This window comes from Pristis pectinata, chromosome 1 (assembly GCF_009764475.1).
Source record: "Pristis pectinata isolate sPriPec2 chromosome 1, sPriPec2.1.pri, whole genome shotgun sequence".
Lineage (NCBI taxonomy): Eukaryota > Metazoa > Chordata > Chondrichthyes > Rhinopristiformes > Pristidae > Pristis > Pristis pectinata.
Genome location: NC_067405.1, coordinates 11,700,444 through 11,722,814, shown reverse-complemented (window position 1 = coordinate 11,722,814; position 22,371 = coordinate 11,700,444). Strand labels below are relative to the sequence as shown.

Here is a 22,371-nt window from a genome sequence, read left to right as displayed (position 1 = left end):
TGCCACCGTAGAGAGAAAAGATGAGCCAATATTAGATGAATGACCAGCAGTAGAATTGGCTGAAGGGAATACTCCAGGCCATTCAGAAAAGAATTACATGGTAGCTTGGTGTTTGTTTTGGAGCTAGATGTTCACAGTCTAATTCCTATGACAGAGCAAACTAAGATAGGAAACTGAACAAACTTCCTCCCTGCCCACCTCGATCATTGCACTTCACACTGTTAGTTATATCTGGAAATACCTAAACTGCATATACATGTGTCTGACTCTGACAAGAATAAAAACCGAGAAGGAGAGGATGGTAATTCGATGAATCTTGCAGCTCAATGGGCCTGTACCAGTTCTTATAAAGAGTTCACAGAGAGCCATAGAAATGTAGAGCATGGCCCTTCAGCCTACTGAATCTGCTCTGACCATCAACAACACATTTCTTTGAAATTCTCATCCGTGAGAGATTTATTCCCACTACATAGAACATAACAGCACGGTACAGGTCCTTCAACCACAATGTTGTGCTGACATCTTATCCTGCTCTAAGATCGATTTCACCCTTCCCTCCCACTACTCCATTAATATGCACTGACAGACCTGTGCCCACCAGGATGGTACCCCAGAGCTGAGATCTGGATCTAGACTTCAGCTCAGAATGTCAGTGTGTGGTCTGGAGCACCAGGCCCTGTCTAGTCCCTGGTGCAGGGCCTAGATTTGGGAAGAGAGCAGGAAGACGGTAACATAGTTCAAGTCCTTCCTCAGCCTGGCTTCCACCAAACCATTTCCTGGTCACAAGGTGCTGCTTATGTGATGATGTCACTGGATGCTCCAATTCAAGAGTTGGAACCAGCCAGAAGAATCCTAGTTCTCTCTCTTTGTTGGTTTTACAGGAAAACTAGCATCCTGAATCAATGTCAAATGGGGCAGACAATTTTCATTTTGAATATCAATTGTTCTGTACTATTTGGCTCTGTTGGTAATGCTAGCTAAGAACTGACAAAGCTACTCTGGATCTAAGGTTACACAAAAACCAGATTGGGTGAGTGAAAGACTTCCTTTCTCCTTTTGAGGGGATTAATTAAAACAGTTGGATTTCCACAACAAACCAATAGTTTCCTTTCAATGGCATTCCCAGCTTTTATCCCAGATTCATTTAATTAACTGAATTTAAGTCTCCAACCTAATATGATGAGATTTAAACTCGTTAGTAAAGATCTCTGGATTACTAACCCAGCAACAAAAACAAACTATCATAATGAACTGAGTGCATTTGTCATTTGCTTTAATCATGATTTTGTGTTGGAAGTGCATCTAACATAGTGCATGCTTCTCTGGTTATAAAACTGTTAAAGTTTACACTTTGGATCATGTAATACATAATTAACAATGCTTGCTGCTCAAGTATATGCAGTTGTTGGTTCAAATCCCACCAGGAATCCAAGCACAAAATTCTAGGTCAATGCTCCAGTGAAATATTGAAGGTGTGCTGCACTGTCTGAGGTTCCACCTTTTCAGTTGAATCATTACTCCTTCCACCCTCTTATGACATTATCTTGAGGAAGACCACAGGAGCTATCCTCCCTATCTGGTCAATATCTGTTCCTCAGTTAACCTCCCAAAAAGAATATACCCTGACTTTGTAATCAGGTGTCTGCAGGACCTTGCTGTTCACTGTGCCTTCAGGCATGTGGAGGAAAAATTATATTTCTTCAGGATAGCTTGGGTTTGTTTTCCCTGGAGTGGAGGAGGCTGAGGGGTGACCTGATGGAGGTATACAAACTCTGGAGGGTAGATAATAAAATTCGGACACGAGAGAGACTGTAGGTGCTGGAAATCTGGAGCAACACACATGAAATGCTGGAGGAACTCAGCAGGTCAGGCAGCATCTATGGAGGGGAAATTTATTTCCCATGGTGAGAGTGTCTAAGACAAGAGGATACTGGTTTAATGTGAGAGGTAGAAGGCTTGGAAGGGATCTGAGGGGGAATGTTTTAATAGAGGGTTGCTGAAGTTTAGAATGGGCTGCCTAAGTACGTAGTGGAGGCAGATATTCTCTTGGTACTTGAGAAGAATCTGCACAAGCACTTGAACCTTCAAGACTGTGTACGAAGTGCTGGTAAATGGGATTAGTATAGGTAGGTAAATGATGATCGACAAGTACATGGTGTACCGAAGAGCCTGTTTCTGTGCTGTATGCCTCTATAACTTGTGAAGGAATTGTGTGAATATTGGGCTGTGATCGATAACAATTATTTTTTGTCATTTGTGGTTTGATATAAGAACGAAGCCAATGACCATTGCCAGTAATGGGGAGCAAGTAACAATCTCTTCAAAGCACGACTTGGATTCTGTAGAAGAACAAAGTCCTCAGCTGCTTGATCCATCTCTCCAAAAAAGAAAAGACCATTTCTCATTTGAGCAAACACATGCTCTGTATTTTAACAGTATTGTGGCTATGCAGTTAATGCCGATATTTGGTAACATTACAGGTCCTCCTCAGGTTATGGCAGAATTCCGTTCCAATGAACTGTTTGTAACCCAAACAGTGCATAAGTCAGAAATGCAGCTATGAACCGAGTTCCCAGCTCCTAGAAAATGCCTGTAGCCCCACAGCAGCCGGCAAATCCATCCCGCCAATCTTCCAAATGCTCGTTTGTATATGCAGGCTGTACATCGGTCGTTTGTAAACAGGAGAGGACCTGTATGTTTAGCACAGTGTATAAATCCCTCAGGAACCAAAGGGAGTCAAGGAATATAGGAAATATTCAGAAGCCCTTTTATGATTATTAGAACATAGAACACTACAGCCCTTTGGCCCACAATGTTGTGCTGAAATTTTATCCTGCTCTAAGACCTATCTAACCCTTCCCTCCCACATAGCCCTCCATTTCTCTGTCATTCATGTGTCTATCTAAGAGTCTCTTAAATGTCCCTAATGTATCTGCCCCCACAACCTCTGCCGGCAGTGGACACCCACCACTCTCTGTGTAAAAAAAATTATCCCTGACATCCTATCCCTGACATCGCCCTTATACCTTCCTCCAATCACCTTAAAATTATGTCCCCTCGTGTTAGCCATTGTCGCCCTGGGAAAACGTCTCTAACTGTCCACTTGATCTATGCCTCTTATCATCTTGTACACCTCTATCTTCACTTCTCATCCTCCTCCTCTCCAAAGAGAAAAGCCCTAGCTCGCTCATTTATTGTTTTTCATTGTTGTTCTAAGACAGCAATAGTCATTTGAACATGGCTTTCTGGTTGAGCCATCAGGAATGGAGGTGAGATAGTAATTAATCCAACAAATATTCACTTTGTTATACTATGGAAAGACAAATTGGTTGTGATCTATCATCATCTTGTGTCAGAGGGGATCAGCAATTAAAGAAAACATGATGGTGGTTTCAGTTCTCCCATAAACTTCTACATGTAGAAGAGAAAATGTCTCCATTGGTTCTAAGCAAAACAAACTTGAATGTTTTAGCCAGACACATTTTTAAGGTTCCATAAACTTCCATCTGTCAGAACATGGTTCACCTACTATCTTCCCTTTCTTGGCTTGGTGCCAATTGCCTGAGTACAATAGTATTATTATTCATCCCAAGATGCAGGAAATAAAGCAAGACATCATTCTTTACTGAATATGTCATAAAAATTGAGACATTTTGTTAGCTCAGAAGCAGCCAGCAAGGATTTCAAATGGATTGTTTAGTGAATCTTCAGTGCCAGATTACTTTTACAGCTCCTCCCAACTTAGGGGAGTTTTTTTGTACTTCTCTAGCGAGAATTATCATGGGATCTACCTTGTTTTTAAGTTCTGGCTGCTCTGGATGAGTAATGTGTATGCATGTGTTTGTGTCGGTCTGATCTTTTCATCCCTCCCTTTCTGCAGTGGTTAAAATTTCTCCTTTCTGACTGGTCCTTCCTTCCCCTAAAACATGAAAAAGCAAATTGCCTATGGCTGGAAGGAACATGTTCACAGCACACTACAAAGCAGCAAACATCGCTGTATTCTACTAGTGGAAAGACAATAACATTTCTTTATTCGTCACATGTACACTGAAACACACAGTGAAATGCATCTTTTGCATAGTGTGTTCTGGGGGCAGCCTGCAAGTGTCGCCACGCTTCTGGCGCCAACATAGTATGCCCACAACTTCCTAACCCATACGTCTTTGGAATGTGGGTGGAAACCAGAGCAGCCGGGGGTAATCCATGCAGATACGGGGAAAATGTACAAACTCCTTACAGACAGTGGCCGGAATTGAACCCGAGTTGCTGGCGCTGTAATAACATTATGCTAATCACTACACTGTCGTGCCTGCCCTCTACACTACCGTGCCAAATAAAGCAAACAAATAAAGATCTTGCAGTTTGTACAGCCTTTTGGGAATATCACCAGCCAATGTGACATGGAGCTATGGAAGATCTTGGGTTCTTTCCCTTATGCAATCTCATAGCTCAGAGGTCATATAGTGAAGAGTGCCCGATTCACTCAAAATCTAAAGAAGATAAGAAACTGAAGCAGCAGAGGCCATTCCTTTCCTCTACTGTCCTGTATCCCTTGATTCCCTTAGAAATTAATATAGTTATGTATATTGTCTTGGATATACTCAGCAAATGAGCCTCCACAACCTTCTTTGATAGTGATTTCCAAAGATTCACTTCCTCAATGACAAAATCTCTTCTCATCTTGATAGAGAATTTCTGACCACTTACTTTGAGACTCTGGTTGCTGGTTTTAGATATCCTAGTGAGGAGAAATATTACCCTGCATCTAGTCCATCAAGCTTTGTATGAATTTTGTATGCTTCAATTGCAGTCACCTTTCATTCTTAACTGGAAAGAGTATAAGCTCAGTCTGTTTAATCTCTCCATAGGACAGCCACTCTCCTCTTCACCACCAGCCCTACATCCCAGCATCTGACTTGATGAACCTTTCTGGCATTCCCTCTAATGCAAGGGCTGCACGGTAGTGTAGCGGTTAGTGTAACGCTATTACAGCACCAGTGACCCAGGTTCAATTCTGCCGCTGTATGTTCTCCCCGTGTCTGCATAGGTTTCCTCTGGGTGCTCCAATTTCCTCCCACATTTCCTCTCCTCAATGCACCCTGTACTATGTCAATGCACTGTGTAATGAATTGACCTGTACGAATGGTATGCAAGACAAGTGACAATAATAAACCAATACGAATACCGAAGTTAGGAGCTGTGGGCATGCTATGTTGGTGCTGGAAGAGTGGCGACACTTGCAGGCTGCCCCCCAGCACATTTTCAGTAATGCAAAAAGATGCATTTCACTGTGTTTCGATGTACATGTGACTAATAAATAAATATCTTATGATGATGTTGGAGGAATTCAGCAGGCCAGGCAGCATCTGTGGAGAAAAGCAGGCGGTCAACGTTTCAGGTCAGGACCGTTCTTCAGGACAGTGATTGCACGGGAGAGGGTGCAGAAGAGAATCACCAGAGTGTTCTCGTGGATAGAACATTTCACTAATGAGGAGAGACTGGATAAGCTTTGATTGTTGTACTGGGAGCAAAGGAGGAACCTGACACAGGTTTACAACCTTTTCTCCCCATGAAAAAGGCATCAAAATTAAGAGGGCATACACTTAAGGTGAGAGGGAGGAGTTTTTAAAGGGGATCTGAGGGGATTAAGGCAGACACTAAAATAGGCAAGAAAAGAAGGATACAGTCCTAATGAGAGAAAATCGGATTAATGTAGATGCACAAAAAGATCAGTGTGGATGTGGTGGGTCAAAGGGTCCATTTCTGTATTGTACCACTCTGACTCTTAAAATTTTTCCTCTCCTTAGTCCAAAATGGCCAACTGCTTGTCCCAAGACTGTCCTGTTGACATTCCAACTGGAAGAACAGTCCCTCAGAATTTTGCATCCCTTTTAAGACCTCCTCTCATTCTTCCAAATACCAATGATGACAGGTTAACAAACCAGTCATCCAGAGATGAATCAAGTGAATCCACACTGTACCAACATCAAGGCAAATGTATCCTCTCCTAATATGGAAATCAAAGCTGTACATGGTATACCAAATGAGGTCTCAGCAAAGTAAGATATTATACAAGATATTTATTAGTCTCATGTACATCAAAACACAGTGAAATGCATTTTTTTTTGTGTTACTGAGAACGTGCTGGGGGCAGCCTGCAAGTGTCGTTACTCTTCCGGTGCCAATGTAGCATGCTCACAGCTCCAAACCTGTGCGTCTTTGGAATGTGGGAGGAAACCGGAGCACCCGGAGGAAACCCACACAGACGTGGGGAGAACCTACAAACTCCTTACAGACAGTGGCCAGAATTGAACCTGGTCGCTGGCGCTGGAATAGTGTTATGCTAAAGACCTCCTTAATTTTACACATCAATCTCCTTTCAATAAAGGCCACTTACTTTCCCTTCCTCTGTTTATTTCTTATTCTGATGAAGCAGCACATCAAGATCTCTTTATAATCCAATCTTTTGTTTTCACTTTTGAACAAGTATTTCCAATTCCCCTTTTTTTTTTCAGTCTTGACTGAATTTGCTTCTGTTGTCTTTTTCAAGCAATACTGCCCAAAGCATAACTAAAGTTCACCAAAATTAAATCTCCCTATTTCTTCCATATCTTGGCCAAATATCTTCTGTTGTCTGGTTATTGACTTGCATGTTGGTAGAAATGCTTTTTTCACATCTACCTCTAACAAAATCCTTTGTAATTTTGAATACTTTTTATTTAACTGGAAATCATACAGCTGAGAAACCAGTCCTTTCAGCCCATCTCATCCATGCCAACCATGATGCCAGCTATGCTAATTCCATTTTCCTGCATTTGACCCATATCCCAAGATGTCTTTTCTATCTGTACCTGTCTAAATGCCTTTTAACCACCACCATCTGTGTGGAAAAACCTGCGCCTCAGATCTTTTATTTTTTTTCCTTCTCACCTTAAACCTGTGCCCTCTAGTTCTAGATTCCCCTATCCTGGAGGGAAAAGGACTCTGTATTTATCCTATCTCTGCCCATTATAATTTTAAGCAGAGCATGTAGAATATCCCCAATCTATAGGGACAATTAAGAGACTCTTAGATGGACACATGAATGATAGAAAAATAGGGGGCTACGTGGGAGGGAAGGGTTAGATAGATCTTAGGGCAGGATAAAATGTCAGCACAACATTGTGGGCCGAAGGGCCTGTACTGTGCTGTGGTGTTCTATGTTCTCTGTAAATGTAGTCTCTTCCCCGTACCTGAAGTCTCTGGTTGTAATCAAGTTGCTGGTGGAGTTGCCTTAATTTAGTTCTTGATCCAGTTTCTCATTTCAATGTTGCATGCTTGTTCTGAGCTCAATTAATAGACTAGTTTGTCAGTCCTTAAATAATCAGTGACTACCCACTTGAGAATGAATAGGGCCTGTTGCGACTATAATAGAGTTAGTGAATGTCTTTACGAAAGGAGGACTATCAACAGAGAGAGAGAGAGAGAGCTTAGTCAAATCTCCAGCTAAGTACTGTAGGACGTTGCATCATATTAGAGGTACTGTATAATGCAAGGTGTATATTCACAGTCCAACTATAGATTTTCTGATACAGATTTGGGGATGTGTCAATTGTATGAGATTAAAACATAATGTAAGAAATAAGATCAAGGGTTGACCATACAGCCCATGCTCTTCCAGTCAAAGTCATGACTGATCTGATTTTCAGCTCAATTGACTGTTAATCTTGTTCCCTATTATCTGGTTTTCTCCAGTATTCCAAAAATCTATTTCAGCCTAAAAAAAATCTTCATTTACTTGGCCTCCTCCGTGATGTAGAGAATTCTGAAGATTCACGATGCTTTGAGGAAAGAACTTCTTCCATGTCTTTAAAAGACAGCTATGTTGAAAGTGTCCTCTGGTTTCAGCCTCCCCCGCAAGGAGAAACATTCTTACAGTATCTATCTTGTTAAGCATCCTTAGAATCTCTTAAATTTTGTATCAATACAAATTTAACAACAATCCAATCTTCTGAGGTGTAGTATTTATTTCAAGGTTCTGGCGGTAACGCACTAGAAATTATTTCAGAGCTTCATGCTCTGTTTTTAATGGATTTGTCATTTCCATTGAACCAGTGTAACCAGTTCTAGTCAGAGGGAACAGTTTGGAAATGTCCTGTGCTGGACTGTGATTCCCAAGTTTAGTTACTAATGACAAAAGTTGCAAGAAAAATACTTTAATTATATTTTTTTCCCCATGGGCTTCTATTTCTGATTTGGTCCATTAAGTTCTAGCCTAGCAAAAATCTCCAGACACAAGTTTTAAAACTAAAATCCAATGAAATTTGATGGAAAGTTTTGGGATTTCTTTGGAAATTATTTTGTCCAGATAACAATCATTTTAGGAATAAAAGATTCTGTTCTCACACCAAAGCTGACACAATCTATGATTGTTGGAGTATTGCTTAAATATAACAGCCCCAAATTTACTGAAAAATAATGTGCACCATTTAGACTTGTAATGTGAAGATAAGTCAGACATTTGTTGAAAATACTCATTGAACCACAGATCAACACAGATTGCCAATCATTTGCTGTTACCCTTGCATTCACAATTAAGCTGTCTATGATTCTAATAGAATATAGAAAATAGAACAGTACAGCACAGGAACAGGCCCTTCGGCCCACAATGTTGTGCCGAACCAATTACGTTAGTAATAAAATGCCCTACTAAACTAATCCCTTCTGCCTACACAATGTTCATATCCTACTATTTCCCTCACATTCATGTGCCTATCTCAGTGTTTCTTGAACGCCCCTATCATATTTCTCTCCTCCACTACCATCCTGGGCAGTGCATTCCAAGCACCCACCACTCTGTAAAAAGAAAACTTACCCCACAAATCTCCTTTGGACTTGCCCCCTTATCACCTTAAATGCATGCCTTCTCGTATTAGACACTTCAACCCTGAGGAAAAGATACTGGCTGTCTGCTTTATATGCCTCTCATAAACCTCCATCAGATCTCCCCTCAGCCTCCGCCGCTCCAGAGAGAACAACCCAAGTTTGTCCAACCTCTCCTCATAGCACATGCCCCCTAATCCAGGCAGCATTTTGGTAAACTTCTTCTGTGCCGTCTCCAAAACCTCGACATCCATCCTATAATGGGGTGACCAGAACTGAATGCAATACTCCAGATGCAGCCCAACTAAAGATTTGTAAAGCTGCAGCATAACTTCCCGACTCTTAACTCCTGACTCCTGATGTTTTTGCACTGATCATAACTTACGGTGGGGATCATAACTCATTGTTAATCCATGTATCTTGCCCAAAGTAAAGATTTTGTGCGGAATCTGACTCCTTCAGTCTATGAATTGTTTTAGGTGACTTTCTTTCCCCCTTTTTATTTATTGTTCTTCATTGTATCCACAACTTGCATCAAAATTAGTGATCATTTTACTCAGGTGCCATGGTTATTTGGTACATGCGGATTTCAATAGGAACTGGTAGACAGAAAGGAGCTTACAAAATACCATGTGTTATACATCCAAGAATAAAGGCTCGTAAGCAACTAATGATTCTTCAATGCATTGTCAGATATATTTCCTGCTCTTCATTTATCTTTCTGTACCAGACTTGATGCTAAATTCACCCTCCTACATTCAGTTTTCTTTCCCAGCTGTTTAATCTTTTAATTTGACCCAGCATTTCTCATTACAGCATAAAACACAGAACATAGAGCACTAAAGCACAGTACAGGCCCTTCGGCCCACAATGTTGTGCAGACATTTTATCCTGCTCTAAGATCTATCTAACCCTTCCCTCTCACATAGTCCCACATTTCTCTATCATTCATGTGTCTATCTAAGAGTCTCTTCAACGTCCCTAATGTATCTGCCCCCACAACCTCTGCAGGCAGTGCGATCCATGCACCCACCACTCTCTGAGTTAAAAAAAAGCTTACCCCTGACATCCCCCCTCTATACCTTCCTCCAATCACCTTAAAATTACTGTATGTCCTCTCATGTTAGCCATTATTGCCCTGGGAAAAAGTCTCTGACTGTCCACTTGATCTATGCCTCTTATCATCTTGTAGACAAAAATGGATAGCATGGAAACTGTCCCTTCAGCCCACCAAGTCCACACTGACCATTGACACAAATTCCATTTTATTCTCCCACATTTGGCAAGGTCCTAGACCTTGTTCTTGCTCTGTTATTATCAGTTCATGTTGTCAGTAGTTTTTTTGGTGAGGACGAAGGCATGACCCTGTCAATCAAATAGAGCTAACAGTGAGAAGCCCTAATGTAGCAGAGTGTCATCAGTTATGTTTTCTAATGCAGTTTAGAATGCTGATAAATCAGTGATTCAATCAGTTTCCTATGGTGCAAAGCAAAATGGCTCAAACACAAATCCACACCAAATGAACTAGAGGTAACACCCAGTATTCCCAAGGCTAATTCCTGGCTCTTGTATTCAGTAATGAAAATAGACAGGGGTTTGTTGCTGGACAAGGATTAGCTCCTCCCATTCTTCCCCACATCTGACTTGGTTTTCCTGTTTCTCTTTCCAGATGTTGGGTGGGTGTGGGTTATTTATGCGTCTTCATTTCAACTAACATTAGGGAGATGGAAAATCTTGCCATCTGTTTTCTGTGCAAATAACTAAAATGTTTTGGATTGGCAGTCAAATCCATTCACCCAAATGTCATCCAGAAATATGACCTGCTGAGTTCCCCCAGCACTTTTTGTGTATTGCATGTAATTTTCCTATTGTGTTTTCATAGAAACATGGACATTAGCCCTTTTGAACCTTCTCCACCATTCAGTATGTCCATGGCTGATCATCCAGATTCAGTATTTTAGTCCATAAAACATACGAGCAGAATTAGGGCATTCAGCCCGTCGAACCTGCTCTGCCATTCGATCATGGCTGATTTTACTTTTCTCTCTCAACCCCATTCTTCTGTCTTCTCCCCATAACCTTTGACACCCTTACTAATCAAGAACCTATCAACCTCCACTTTAAACATCCCCAATGACTTGGCCTCCACAGCTGTCTGTGGCAATGAATTCCACAGATTCACCACCTTTTGGCTAAAGAAATTCCTCCTCATCTCTGTTCTAAGGGCATGTCCTTTTATTCTGAGGCTGTGCCCTCTGGTCCTAGACTCTCCCACTACTGGAAACATCCTCTCCACGTCCGCTCTATCCATCCATCCTGCTTTCTCCCCTTGATCCCTTTTGGTTCTAAGAAACATATCTAATTACTTGAATATGTTTGGCATCAACAGTGGCTGAGAATTCCACAGGTTTGTCACTCTCTGAGAAAAGAAATTTCTCCTTGTGTTAATCCTACGTGGCTTAACCCTTGGACTGTGACCCCCTTGTTCAGGACTTGCTGCCATAAGGAACATCCTTCCTGCCTCTGATCTGTCTAGTACTGTTAGAATTTTGCAGGTTTCTATGAGATTGCAATTAAAATGAAAAATAAAACCGCCTTGAGATGGACTCTTGACTTCACAATCTACCTCATCATGGCCTTGCACCTTACTGTCTGTCTGCACTGCACTTTCCCTGACTAACACTTTATTCTGCATTCCACCATTGCTTTTCCTTTGTATCACCTCAATGTGCTGCTGTCTTGAAATGATCTGTATGGATGGCATGCAAAACAAAGTTTTTCACTGTATCTCAGTACATGTGACAATAATAACCCAATTACCAATTAAGCTGGGGACTATCGTGTGAAGGGCATTTATTTTGCAATCAACACTGTTCTCCTTCTGTTCCTCCTGCTGTATATTCAGGTCACAAATAATGAACTTGTGGTAAGGCAATCAGAAGTGAACCATGGAAAGAACAGTGCAGTTCATAGAACGTCAAACATAGGACATAGACCATTACAACACAGTACAGATCCTTTGGCCCACGAAGTTGTGCCGACATTTTATCCTGCTCTAAGATCTATCTAACCCTTCCCTCCCACATAGCCCCCTACTTCTCTGTCATTCATGTTTCTATCTAAGAGTCTCTTAAATGTCCCTAAGGTATCTGCCCCCACAACCTCTGCTGGCAGTGCGTTCCACACACCCACCACTCTCTGTGTAAAAAAAAATCTTGCTGACATCCCCCCCTACCCCTTCCTCCAATCACCTTAAAATTATGCCCCCTCGTGTTAGCCATTGTCGCGCTGGGAAAAAGTCTCTGACTGTCCACTCAATCTATGCCTCTCATCATCTTGTACACCTCAATCAAGTCACCTCTCATCCTTCTTTGCTCCAAAGAGAAAAGCCCTAGCTTGCTCAACCTATGCTCATTAAGACATACTCTCCCATCCAGGCAGTATCCTGGTAAATCTCCTCTGCACCCTCTCTGAAGCTTCCACATCCTTCCTATAATGAGGCAACCAGAACGGAATACAATACTCCAAGTGTGGTCTAACCAGAGTTTTATAGAGCTGCAACATTACCTCGCGGCTCTTGAACTCAATACCCCGACTAATGAAGGCCAACACACTATATGCCTTCCTAATGACCCCATTGACCTGTGCAGCAAGCTTGAGGGATCTATGGACATGGACTTCAAGTTCCTGAGTAAGCGTACCCTTTTGCCACCAAACGCTGAACACAGAGGATATTTTCCCTGCTGGGAGGCTTTAGAACCAGGGTCTGTAGTAAGATTTCTGGCTTTTCAGGAGCCTAATCAAACAAGATTTGACACCAGTCCAAGATGATATTGAGGCAGATAACCAAAAGCTTGGTCAAAGAGGCAGGTTTAAACAACTTTTTCAAGGAGAAAGGAGAGCTAGTAAGATTTAGGATTGAGATTTAGTTTTAGTGGCTTGGCACCCAAAGGCACAGACGTTAATGATGAAATCAATGTCCAAAATAGAGGAATGCACTCTTAATTACTTGCTGTACCTGCCTGCTAACATTTTGTGATATGTGCACTGGAACACCTTGATCGCTCTATACTTCACTGTGTGCTGTCTATTTCTATTTAGATTCTCTTGCAGAAGTTCACGAGCTCAAATTTCACCACATTAAGCTCCATTTGCCAGGTTTACACCCACTCACTCACTCACTCGATCTATATCCTGTACAATCTGACCTGGTGCTTTGAGAGGGATTTTACTAAAATTACTATATTCTGTACACTGTTCAGCACACTTGCCTTTTTAAGTGCTCGCTGCAGCTGCATACGGTACATTCGCCTACATGACTCCTGCACTCAATTGGAATCAGATTTATTATCACTTACTTAAATGACGTGAAAACCTGTTGCAATGATGTCTTACTGCAGATATATGGGGTCTTGGTGAGAATTGTTTGCAGCTTTTGGTTTCCTTCCTTAAGATATACTCGCCATACAGGGAGTGTAAGAAGGGTTCATTAGGCTGATTCCTGGGATATCAGGAGTGTCCCATGAGGACTTTAAAAGAATGAGAATGAAAATTTTTGATACACGAAATTCTGACCTGGTTCAACATGCCGGATGCAGGGAGGATGTTTTCCATGCTGAGGGGCTCTGGAATCAGGGTTCATAGTCTCAGAATATGGGGACTAAGATGAGGAGAAATTTCTTCACTCAGAGGACAGTGAACCTGCCGCAGAAGATTACATGGGTCAAATTGTATTTATTTTTATATTTATTAATATATTTATTAATATATTTAGGAAGGAGATAAAATAGATTTCTAGACACAACAGGCATTAAGCGGTATACCTGAGAGCTTGGGAATATGAAGTTGAGCTGGGGGATCACCCTTGATTTTATTGAGTGGAACAGTCTTAAAGGGGTGAATGGCTCCCTCACTCTTGCTCCTACTTTTCTGTGTTTTTAAACTGCCTTCCAGTTGCTGAAGAGTACAATGTAAAACAGCCACGTTCATGTAAATTGCTGTATGAAGCATGCAACTCTTGTCTAACTATGAGTAATTTTCTATGATACTTCCCCTGTGGCTCAGTGAAGTGGACTATTGTAACAACCTGACACTCCTCAAGAGCCTGCCTGCATATGACTCATCCTATCTTTCGATAGTTTATCATGGGCATATTCAGAGTGGTGTACTTTGTGTCTGAGTGTACATCTTATCTGCAGACAAGAACTGGGGTAGGTCAAAGCGACTTGACAGGAAGTGCCACAAAGGATATATAACAGTTTCATTTAAAACACTTTTTTGTTGATTAATGCATATTTCCTTTCCTTACCAAAGTTATTACTCTCAGCTTTCTCATCTGTCCAATCTCTTAACTTTCCTCTTATCACTGATTACTTTCCTAACTTACAAATAGTTTGCAAGTTTGGAAAATGCCCTTTCCCTATTTTAATCCTTCAACTATGCCGTTCTAGTGCCTGAACTCCAGGTTCAGGATTCCTTCTCTAAATCTTTCCACCTCCTTTAACTTTTCTCTTTTTTTCCTTTTGGACACTCTTTAAAATTGACTCACCTGTTCTAATTTGTCCAGATGGTAAAAAGAATGAATAACTAGACCATTTATCTTTCAGAAGGACATTGGCCAGAACACTCTGTTCTTTTTCAAATAATGTTCCAAATTAATGTTGTCTGTTTCAGATTAAATATTTCATTGAAAAGCTGACGTCTCAAACACAGCACTCTCTCAAAACTGCTGGAAAGCCTAGATAGCTTCCTCACATCCTAAAGTGGAACTCGAGCCCATATCATTCTGGCTGAGAAAGTGGTGCCAGCTTCAATGCAATGCAAATGGGTCAAATGTCTTCTGTTGTCCAAACCTTTTTTGGTGAGACTAAGCATTGGGTAACAGATTTTATTGAATCTTAGAAATCATTTCTCAAGATCTTACAGGAACCAACAAGATATCCAGGAAGCACCTTTTGCACTGTCTTTTTGTAATGACAATGATATTAATGTTGATAATTCTTTTATACTGTTTCATTGCAGAAAGCTCTCCTCCAGGAAATACTCTTATGAACAGCAGTAATGAAATGGATTCTGCTGTCATTGGAGGTAAGGAACTTGCTCATCTTCAAAGCTTAATGCCCAAGAAATGGTCTGTTTACTTACAGAAAACTATTCCATTGGTGGTACTATGGTGTTTAACAAAGGGCTCTAAACTCTAGTGAGTGTATCCTGGGATTGAATAGGGCATTACAAGGGAAATCTTAGATTGGGTGTTCAGCAGAGACTGGGTGAGGTAAGTTTGAGCTGAGTCATCCCAGATTCATTGGAAGCACAAGTCTGATTTCTCATGGTATAAGTACGAGACTCACATTCCACGTGGCAGCCTGAACAACATAGAGGCATAGAGTTATACAGCATGGAAATATGCCCTTTGGCCCAACTTGTCTGTGTCAACCAAGATGCCTTCCTGAGCTAGTCCCGTTTGCTTCTAAACCTTTCCTGTCGATGTACCTGTCCAACTGTCTTTTAAACATTGTAATTGTATCTCTACCACTTCCTCTGGCAGCACACTCTAGGTAACTACCACCATCAAACCTCTGCCCTTTAGTTTTAGACTCCACTACTCTGGGGAAAAGACTATGACCACCCACCTTGTGTATGGCCCTCATGACTTTATAAAGTCACCCCTCAGACTCCTTCACTCCAGGGTAAGCAGTCCCACCTTATCCAGTCTCTCCTTATAACTCAAGCACTCCAGTCCTAGTCAATCTGTTCTGCACCCTCTCTAGCTTACTCACCTCCTCCTTATAGCAAGACGACCAGAAATGCCCACAAAATTCCAGATTTGGTCTCACAGCTGTCTTATACAGCTGTAACATGATGTCCCAACTCTTGTACTCAATGCCTCGTCTGATGAAGCTAAGCGTGCTAAATGCCTTCTTCACCACCTCGTCCACTTGTATCACCACTTTCAGGGAACTAGGTATTCATACCTCTAAGTCTCTCTGTTCTACAACACTCCCTAGGGCCCTGTTATTCATTGTTCGTGTCCTGCCCTGTTTTTAAATTTCCTAAAATGCATGACTTTGCACTTGTCTGATTTTAATCCCATCTGCCATTCCTTTGTCCACTTTCCCAGTTGATCTAGATCCCGTTGCTTAAGATTGTTATGTTACTTTAAATTGTTTAGAATGTTGAAAGGTTTTGATAGAATGGATACAAAGAGAATGTTTCCACTTGAGGGGGAAAACATAATGAGAAGCTTATAATATAAGAGAGTCACCAAGAAATACAATCAGGAATTTGGGGAAAAAAAACTACATCATTCAAAGGGCAGTGAGAATGTGGAACTGGCTGTCACTGGGAATGGTTATGGGTGAAGCAAGCAAAATAGAAGTATTTAATGTGATTCTGGATAAACACGTGAGGGAGAAGGGAACAGAAGATAGAACAGTACAGCACAGGAACAGGCCCTTCAGCCCACAATGTTGTGCCGAGTTAATTAAATGTCTAACTAAACTAATCCCTTCTGCCCATAAAATGACCATATCCCTCCATTCTCTGCATGTTCATGTGCCAATCTGAGAGCCTCTTAAATGCCTTTATCATATTTGCTTCGACTACCAGCCCCAGAAGTGCATTCCAGCGCCCACCACTCTGTGTGAGTAGGGGGAAGAAAAAACTTGCCCCCACACATCTCCTTTGCTTACCCCCTCTCACCTTTAGTGCATGCCCTCTAGCATTAGACATTTTGACCCAGGGAAAAAGATACCAGCTGTCTACTGGAATGGAGGGCTAACTGGTAGATTTAGCTGAGTAAACACAGGAGGAGACTCGCATGGAACATAAATGTTGCTGGCATGGACTAGATGGGTTGAATGGCTTGCTTCTGTATTGTTTGTCCTGTGTAAGTTATTGTTGATTGGATTTGGATATCTTTATGGTTGCATATCAACGTGCACATTTCTGGAATTAATTCTATTTTAGTAGCCATTCCCTTGGACTAGAATCCCAGATTGCATAAAAAAATCCAATCTCTGAGCTAGTCCATCAAACTGGCAAAACAGCAATTATCTGCTAACAGTCCTCATTAAGGAAGGATCAAAGGATGTTCTGGTTTGAAGGAACCAATGACATTGGAACTCACCTAGAAATGATAGTTCAATGTGCTTGCAATGCATCTATTGTACTCTCCAGGGTCTGATCTGAAGGATTTACAGTATAGTGCAATTCTTTGCCCTTGTAACCAATGAGATATAATAGCATCTTTTCTGTGTTATGATTAATCTTACACAGCCACTTTAAAAGAAATGGGTCATAATTTCAAGTCTGCTGATGATCCTAAACTTGAAGGTATCGTGAGAATGAAGGAAGAAGTAAAGGGGCTTCAGAGGGATGTGGACAAGCTAAGTGAGTTGGGAACAAGGAAGGTGGAATATAATGTGGAGAAAAACTGAGGGTCACCTACTTTGAACATAACAGAAAAGCAGGGCACTTTTTAAATGGTGAGTGATTAGGTAGTATTGATATTCAAGGTGACCTAGGTATGCTTGTATACGTGTCACTGAAGGCCAACATACAGGTGAAGCAGGCAATTAGGAAGACAAGTGGTATGTTAGTCTTTATAACAAAAGGTTTTGATTGCAGTAGCTAGAAAATCTTATTGTAATTGTGCAGGATTTGGGTGAGACGGCACCTGGAGTATCGTCTACAATTTTGACCTTCTTACCTAAGAAAGGATTACTTTCCATCGAGGGAGTGCGGTGAAGGTTCATTAGAATTGCTCCAGGGTTGGTGGGTTTGCTGTGTGGAGTGGATATTGAATAGACAGACTATATTCTCTACAGTTCAGAAGAATGAGAGGAGATCACATCGAAACTTACAAAATAATTGCAGGACTTGACTGGCTAGATGCAAATAGGATGTTAGTGCTGACTGAGGAGTCTGAGACCAAGAAACACAATTTCTGAATAAAGGGTAGACCATTTCTTCACTTGGAGAGTGGTAAACCTATCTAGTCCTCTATCCTGGGGCATTCTGGAGGCTGGTCATGACTTCATTCAAAACATAATTTGATAAGTTTCTAGATACAAAAGCCTGAAAGCACACACCACCAGGCTCAAGGACAGCTTCTGTTCCACTGTTACAAGACTATTGAACGGTCCCCTGGTACTCTTAACCTCACAATCTACCTCATCATGACCGTGCACCTTATTGTCTGCCTACACTGCACTTTCTCTGTAATCTGTAACCTAATACTTTATTCTGCATTCTGTTATTGCTTTTTCCTTACACTACCTCAATGTACTGATGTGATGAAATGATCTGTATTGATGGCATGCAAGTTTTTCACTGTACCCCAGTATATGTGACAATAATAAACCAATTTAGATATTAAAAGTATCAAGGGATAAGTTAATTGTACTGGAAAATGACATTGACGTAGGAGATGAATGGTGGAGTGAGCTAGATGTCCTACACCAATTTGTTATCAGAGCAGTACATCCAAATTTCTGATGCTATTCTAAAATCCTGGAGCATAACCAGTAAATAGACCAACTAAAGGTTTATTAAACCAAAGAACCTGGAGAGAGAGAATTTCTTTTTCTGTGTTTCTACTACCAAAGAGGCAACTGGTTCTTACAAGTTCCACACCAAACATTGAGTATTTATACAGAAAGAAGTTGGTTAATAGGCAATTGTTAAAGATGTACTCCCTCAATACAGGTTATCTGTGGGTAATAAACAGGTTGTGTTTTTACAGATGTCCATAAATAGGTTATAGAACATAGAACAGTACCTCACAGAACAGGCCCTTCCGCCCATGTGCCGACATAGCTATTCCCTCCTGCCTACAGAATGCCAATATCCCTCTATTTTCCTCTCATTCATGTGCTCATCCAAGCCCCTTTTAAAAGCCCCCAATGAGTTTACCTCCACCACCCTATCAGGCAACGCATTCCAGTAAGTTGGAAAATGTTCGTAAGCTGGAAAATACACAAAGATCCTTCAATATGGTGACCATACCTCCACAGTATTATAATGACGACAGCAAAAGCATACAAGACTGATAAGAAAGAACAATGACTGAAAGTGGAGAGATGGAGGAAACTAGTTCTGCCATTCATAGGAACAGAGATTTATACGTACATCAGACTTTTGAATTTAATGATATTATGGGAGCTCATTCTTAATGAGCTCCATAAGGGGGTCCATAAGTCAAGCATTCATAACCTAGGACAGCCTGTATAATGAGCTGCACATGCTACAATAACAGACTTAACATTTCAGGTCAACGATCTGAGTTCAGATGAAAGATCATCAGCCTGAAATATTAACTCTGTTTCTCAATCCACAGAAGCTGCCTGACCTACTGCATTCATTATCCCAGATTTCTTGTATCTGGATATTTTGTTCCACTCCCAGTCTACTGAAGTCCCAGTTGTCTTGGGACTCCTCAATGATGGGCAACCTGGGGCAAACTAATATAATTTTCCCTGGACTCCTCCAAAAGGGGATTAAAATAATTTGATGACTGGTTGAATTTCCAGATGCCACTAAATAACTTTAAAGTGATTGCTACTGTCTTTGACTCTATGGTAAACGTACATTAAGCATGTAGCATTGAAGTTTCTAGCTCATGATATTTTGTGGTGTTGATAAACTCTTTCAACTTCCTTGGGAGGACTTCTAGATCTTGTTTTATTTAAACATAGGAGGCTGAGAAGTGACCTTATAGAAGTGTATAAAATTGAGGGGCAGAGATGACAGAGGTAGTCAGAATCTTTTTGTTTCTCAGGGCAGAGACATCTAGGACTAGACGTCACAGTTCTAAGGTGAGGGGGAGAAATTTAATGGAGATCTGATCAGTAAGTTTTTTACACAGAGGGTGATGAATATCTAGAACAAGTCTAGAACAAGTTGCCAGAGGGAAGTTGTGGAGGCAGATACAACTACAATGTTTAAGAAGCATTTGGACAAGTCCTAAAGTAGGAGAGGCATGGAGGGATATGGGCAAATGGGATTAAAATAGATAGACCTTTTGGTCAGCATGCATAAGATGGGCTGAAAGGGGCTGTTTCTGTGCTGTATGATATAAAATGCATTTTCCCTTCCATCAGCTTCAAAATTTTTTTATTCAAATAGTTTTATTTAGAATGAAAATTCATGATCACTTGGCAGAAATTACTTTTGAACCCAGAATATTTTGCTATCCAAATTTTCTTTTACTTTATGCATTCCACTTAATACTTTACTTTCCTTCATGACATCGATCTTCTGAGCAGAACTTAAAGCTGTTACAAATGGTGTCCTATTATTTCCACAATGCCTTATCTATTCAGAGTTTTGATGCTCAAATGAAAGCATTTTGTCAATTTTCCAGTATTTTTCCAAGGTTAGACCTCAGTTCATTTTTAGTCTTCCTTCTCAGCCTTTGGTTGGGCGTGTGCCTGTGTCATGACTTCTGAGTGAATCTTTTGTAACAGTCCAAGAGGTACAGTTATGTCATGGTTAATAAATTAGTTATCCAGAGGCCTGAGCTAATGATTGGAGAATAAAGTTCAAATCCAATACAAAAAAATTAAAACTTAATTAAATACATTTTGAATGGAAAAACAGAAGTATCAACTGTAAAACAATCAAGTTGTTTTCAAAACCTATTCAGTTTATGTAGGAAAGGAAATCTGAGCTGCCTTTACCCAACCTGGGCTGTGTGACTGCAGTAATATAGTTGACTCTTAACTACCCTTTGAAATTTTCTTTGGGTAAGTGGTCCAGTGGTACAGCAGGTGGAGCTGCTACCTCACAGCTCCAGCAGGCCAGGTTGGATCCTGACCTCCAACACTGTCCATGTGAAGTTTGCATGTTCTCCCTGGGACCACATGGGTTTCCTTCCACATCCAAAGACAGGCAGGTTGCTGGGTTAATTGACCACTGTGAATTGTCCTTAGTGTGTGGGCGAGTGGTAGAATCTAGGGAGAGTTGTTGGGAATATGGAAAGAATATAATGGGGTTGATGTAAATTGGTGGTTGATTGCATGGATTCGGTGGGCCAAAGGGCCTTTACCAGTGCTGTATCTCTGTGTCTCTATGGCAGGTAGGAATGGGTACATAGAACATAGAATAGTACAGCACAGTACAGACCCTTCACCCCCACAATGTTGTGCCAATCTATATAAAGACCCACTCCCTGATCAATCTAACCCCTCTCAGCATGTCACAGAAACCAGCCTGCCCTCCATGGACTCTGTCTATACCTCTCGCTGCCTTGGTGAAGCAGCCAGCATAATCAAAGACCCCACCTACCCGGGTCATTCTCTCTTCTCCCCTCTCCCATCAGGCAGAAGACACAGGAGCCTAAGGGCACATACCACCAGGCTCAAGGACAGCTTCTATCCCACTGTGATAAGACTATTGAACAGTTCCCTTATGATGAGATGGACTCTTGACCTCATCACAATCTATCTTGTTGTGACCTTGAACCTTATTGTCTACCTGCACTGCACTTCCTCTGTAGCTGTGACACTTTACTGTTATTGTTTTTACCTATACTACCTCAATGCACTCTGTACTAACTCAATGTAACTGCACTGTGTAATGAATTGACCTGTACAGTCAGTATGCAAGACAAGTTTTTCACTGTACCTCAGTACAAGTGACAATAATAAACCAAAACCCTCCTACACAGCTCATAACCCTCCATTTTATTACTTCCATGTGCCTATCTAAGAGTCTTTTAAATGTCCCTGTTGTATCAGCCTCTACCATCACCCCAGCAGTGCGTTCCAGGCACCCACCACTCTCTGTGTTTAAAAAAAAACTACTTCTAACATCTCCCCTAAACTTTCCTCCACTCACCTTAAACAGATATCCTCTGGTATTGGCAATTGCTGCCCTGGGGAAAAGATGCTGGCTATTCACTCTATCTATGCCTCTCCTAATTTTATACACCTCGATCAAGTTGCCTGTCATCCTCCTACACTCCAAAGAGAAAAGCCCTAACTCACTCAACCTTTCCTCATAAGACATGTTCTCTAATCCTGACAGCATACTGGTAAATCTCCTCTGCACCCTGTCCAAAGCTTTCACCTCCTTCTTATAACGAGGCGACGAGAACTGAACACAATACTCTAAATGTGGTCTAACCAGAGTCTTATAGAGCTGCAACATTACCTTGCGGCTCTTGAACTCAATCTCCTAACTCAAGGTCAGCACGTCATATGTCTTCTTAACCACCCTATCAACTTGCATGGCAACTTTGAGGGATCTATGGACTTGGACCCCAAGATCCCTCTATTCCTCCACACTGTTAAGAATCCTGCCATTAACCTTGTACTCTGCTTTCAAGTTCGATCTTCCAAAGTGTATCAATTCACATTTTTTGGGATTGAACTCCACCTGCCACTTCTCTGCACAATTCTGCATTCTGCCTATATCCCGTTGTAACCCACGACAACCTTCTACACTATCCACAACACTTCCAACCTTTGTGTCATCAGCAAACTTACTAACCCACCCCTCCACTTC

The 22,371-nt window shown here is 41.2% G+C and overlaps 1 protein-coding gene across 5 annotated transcripts in view; it reads left to right on the top strand.

The window, feature by feature from the left end:
- Positions 1-22,371, top strand: part of gypc (glycophorin C (Gerbich blood group)) — a 99,575-nt gene that overhangs the window by 54,967 nt on the left and 22,237 nt on the right. For 3 of the 5 annotated variants that reach the window (XM_052020406.1, XM_052020398.1, XM_052020391.1), the window contains exons 1-2: positions 14,583-14,722; positions 14,884-14,949. In XM_052020406.1, coding sequence (XP_051876366.1) covers positions 14,680-14,722; positions 14,884-14,949 — 109 coding nt within the window. In that variant the 5' untranslated portion in view covers positions 14,583-14,679. Of the gene's footprint in view, positions 1-14,582; positions 14,723-14,883; positions 14,950-22,371 lie in introns of those variants that run through there. The other 2 variants (XM_052020415.1, XM_052020425.1) reach the window with 1 other exon arrangement.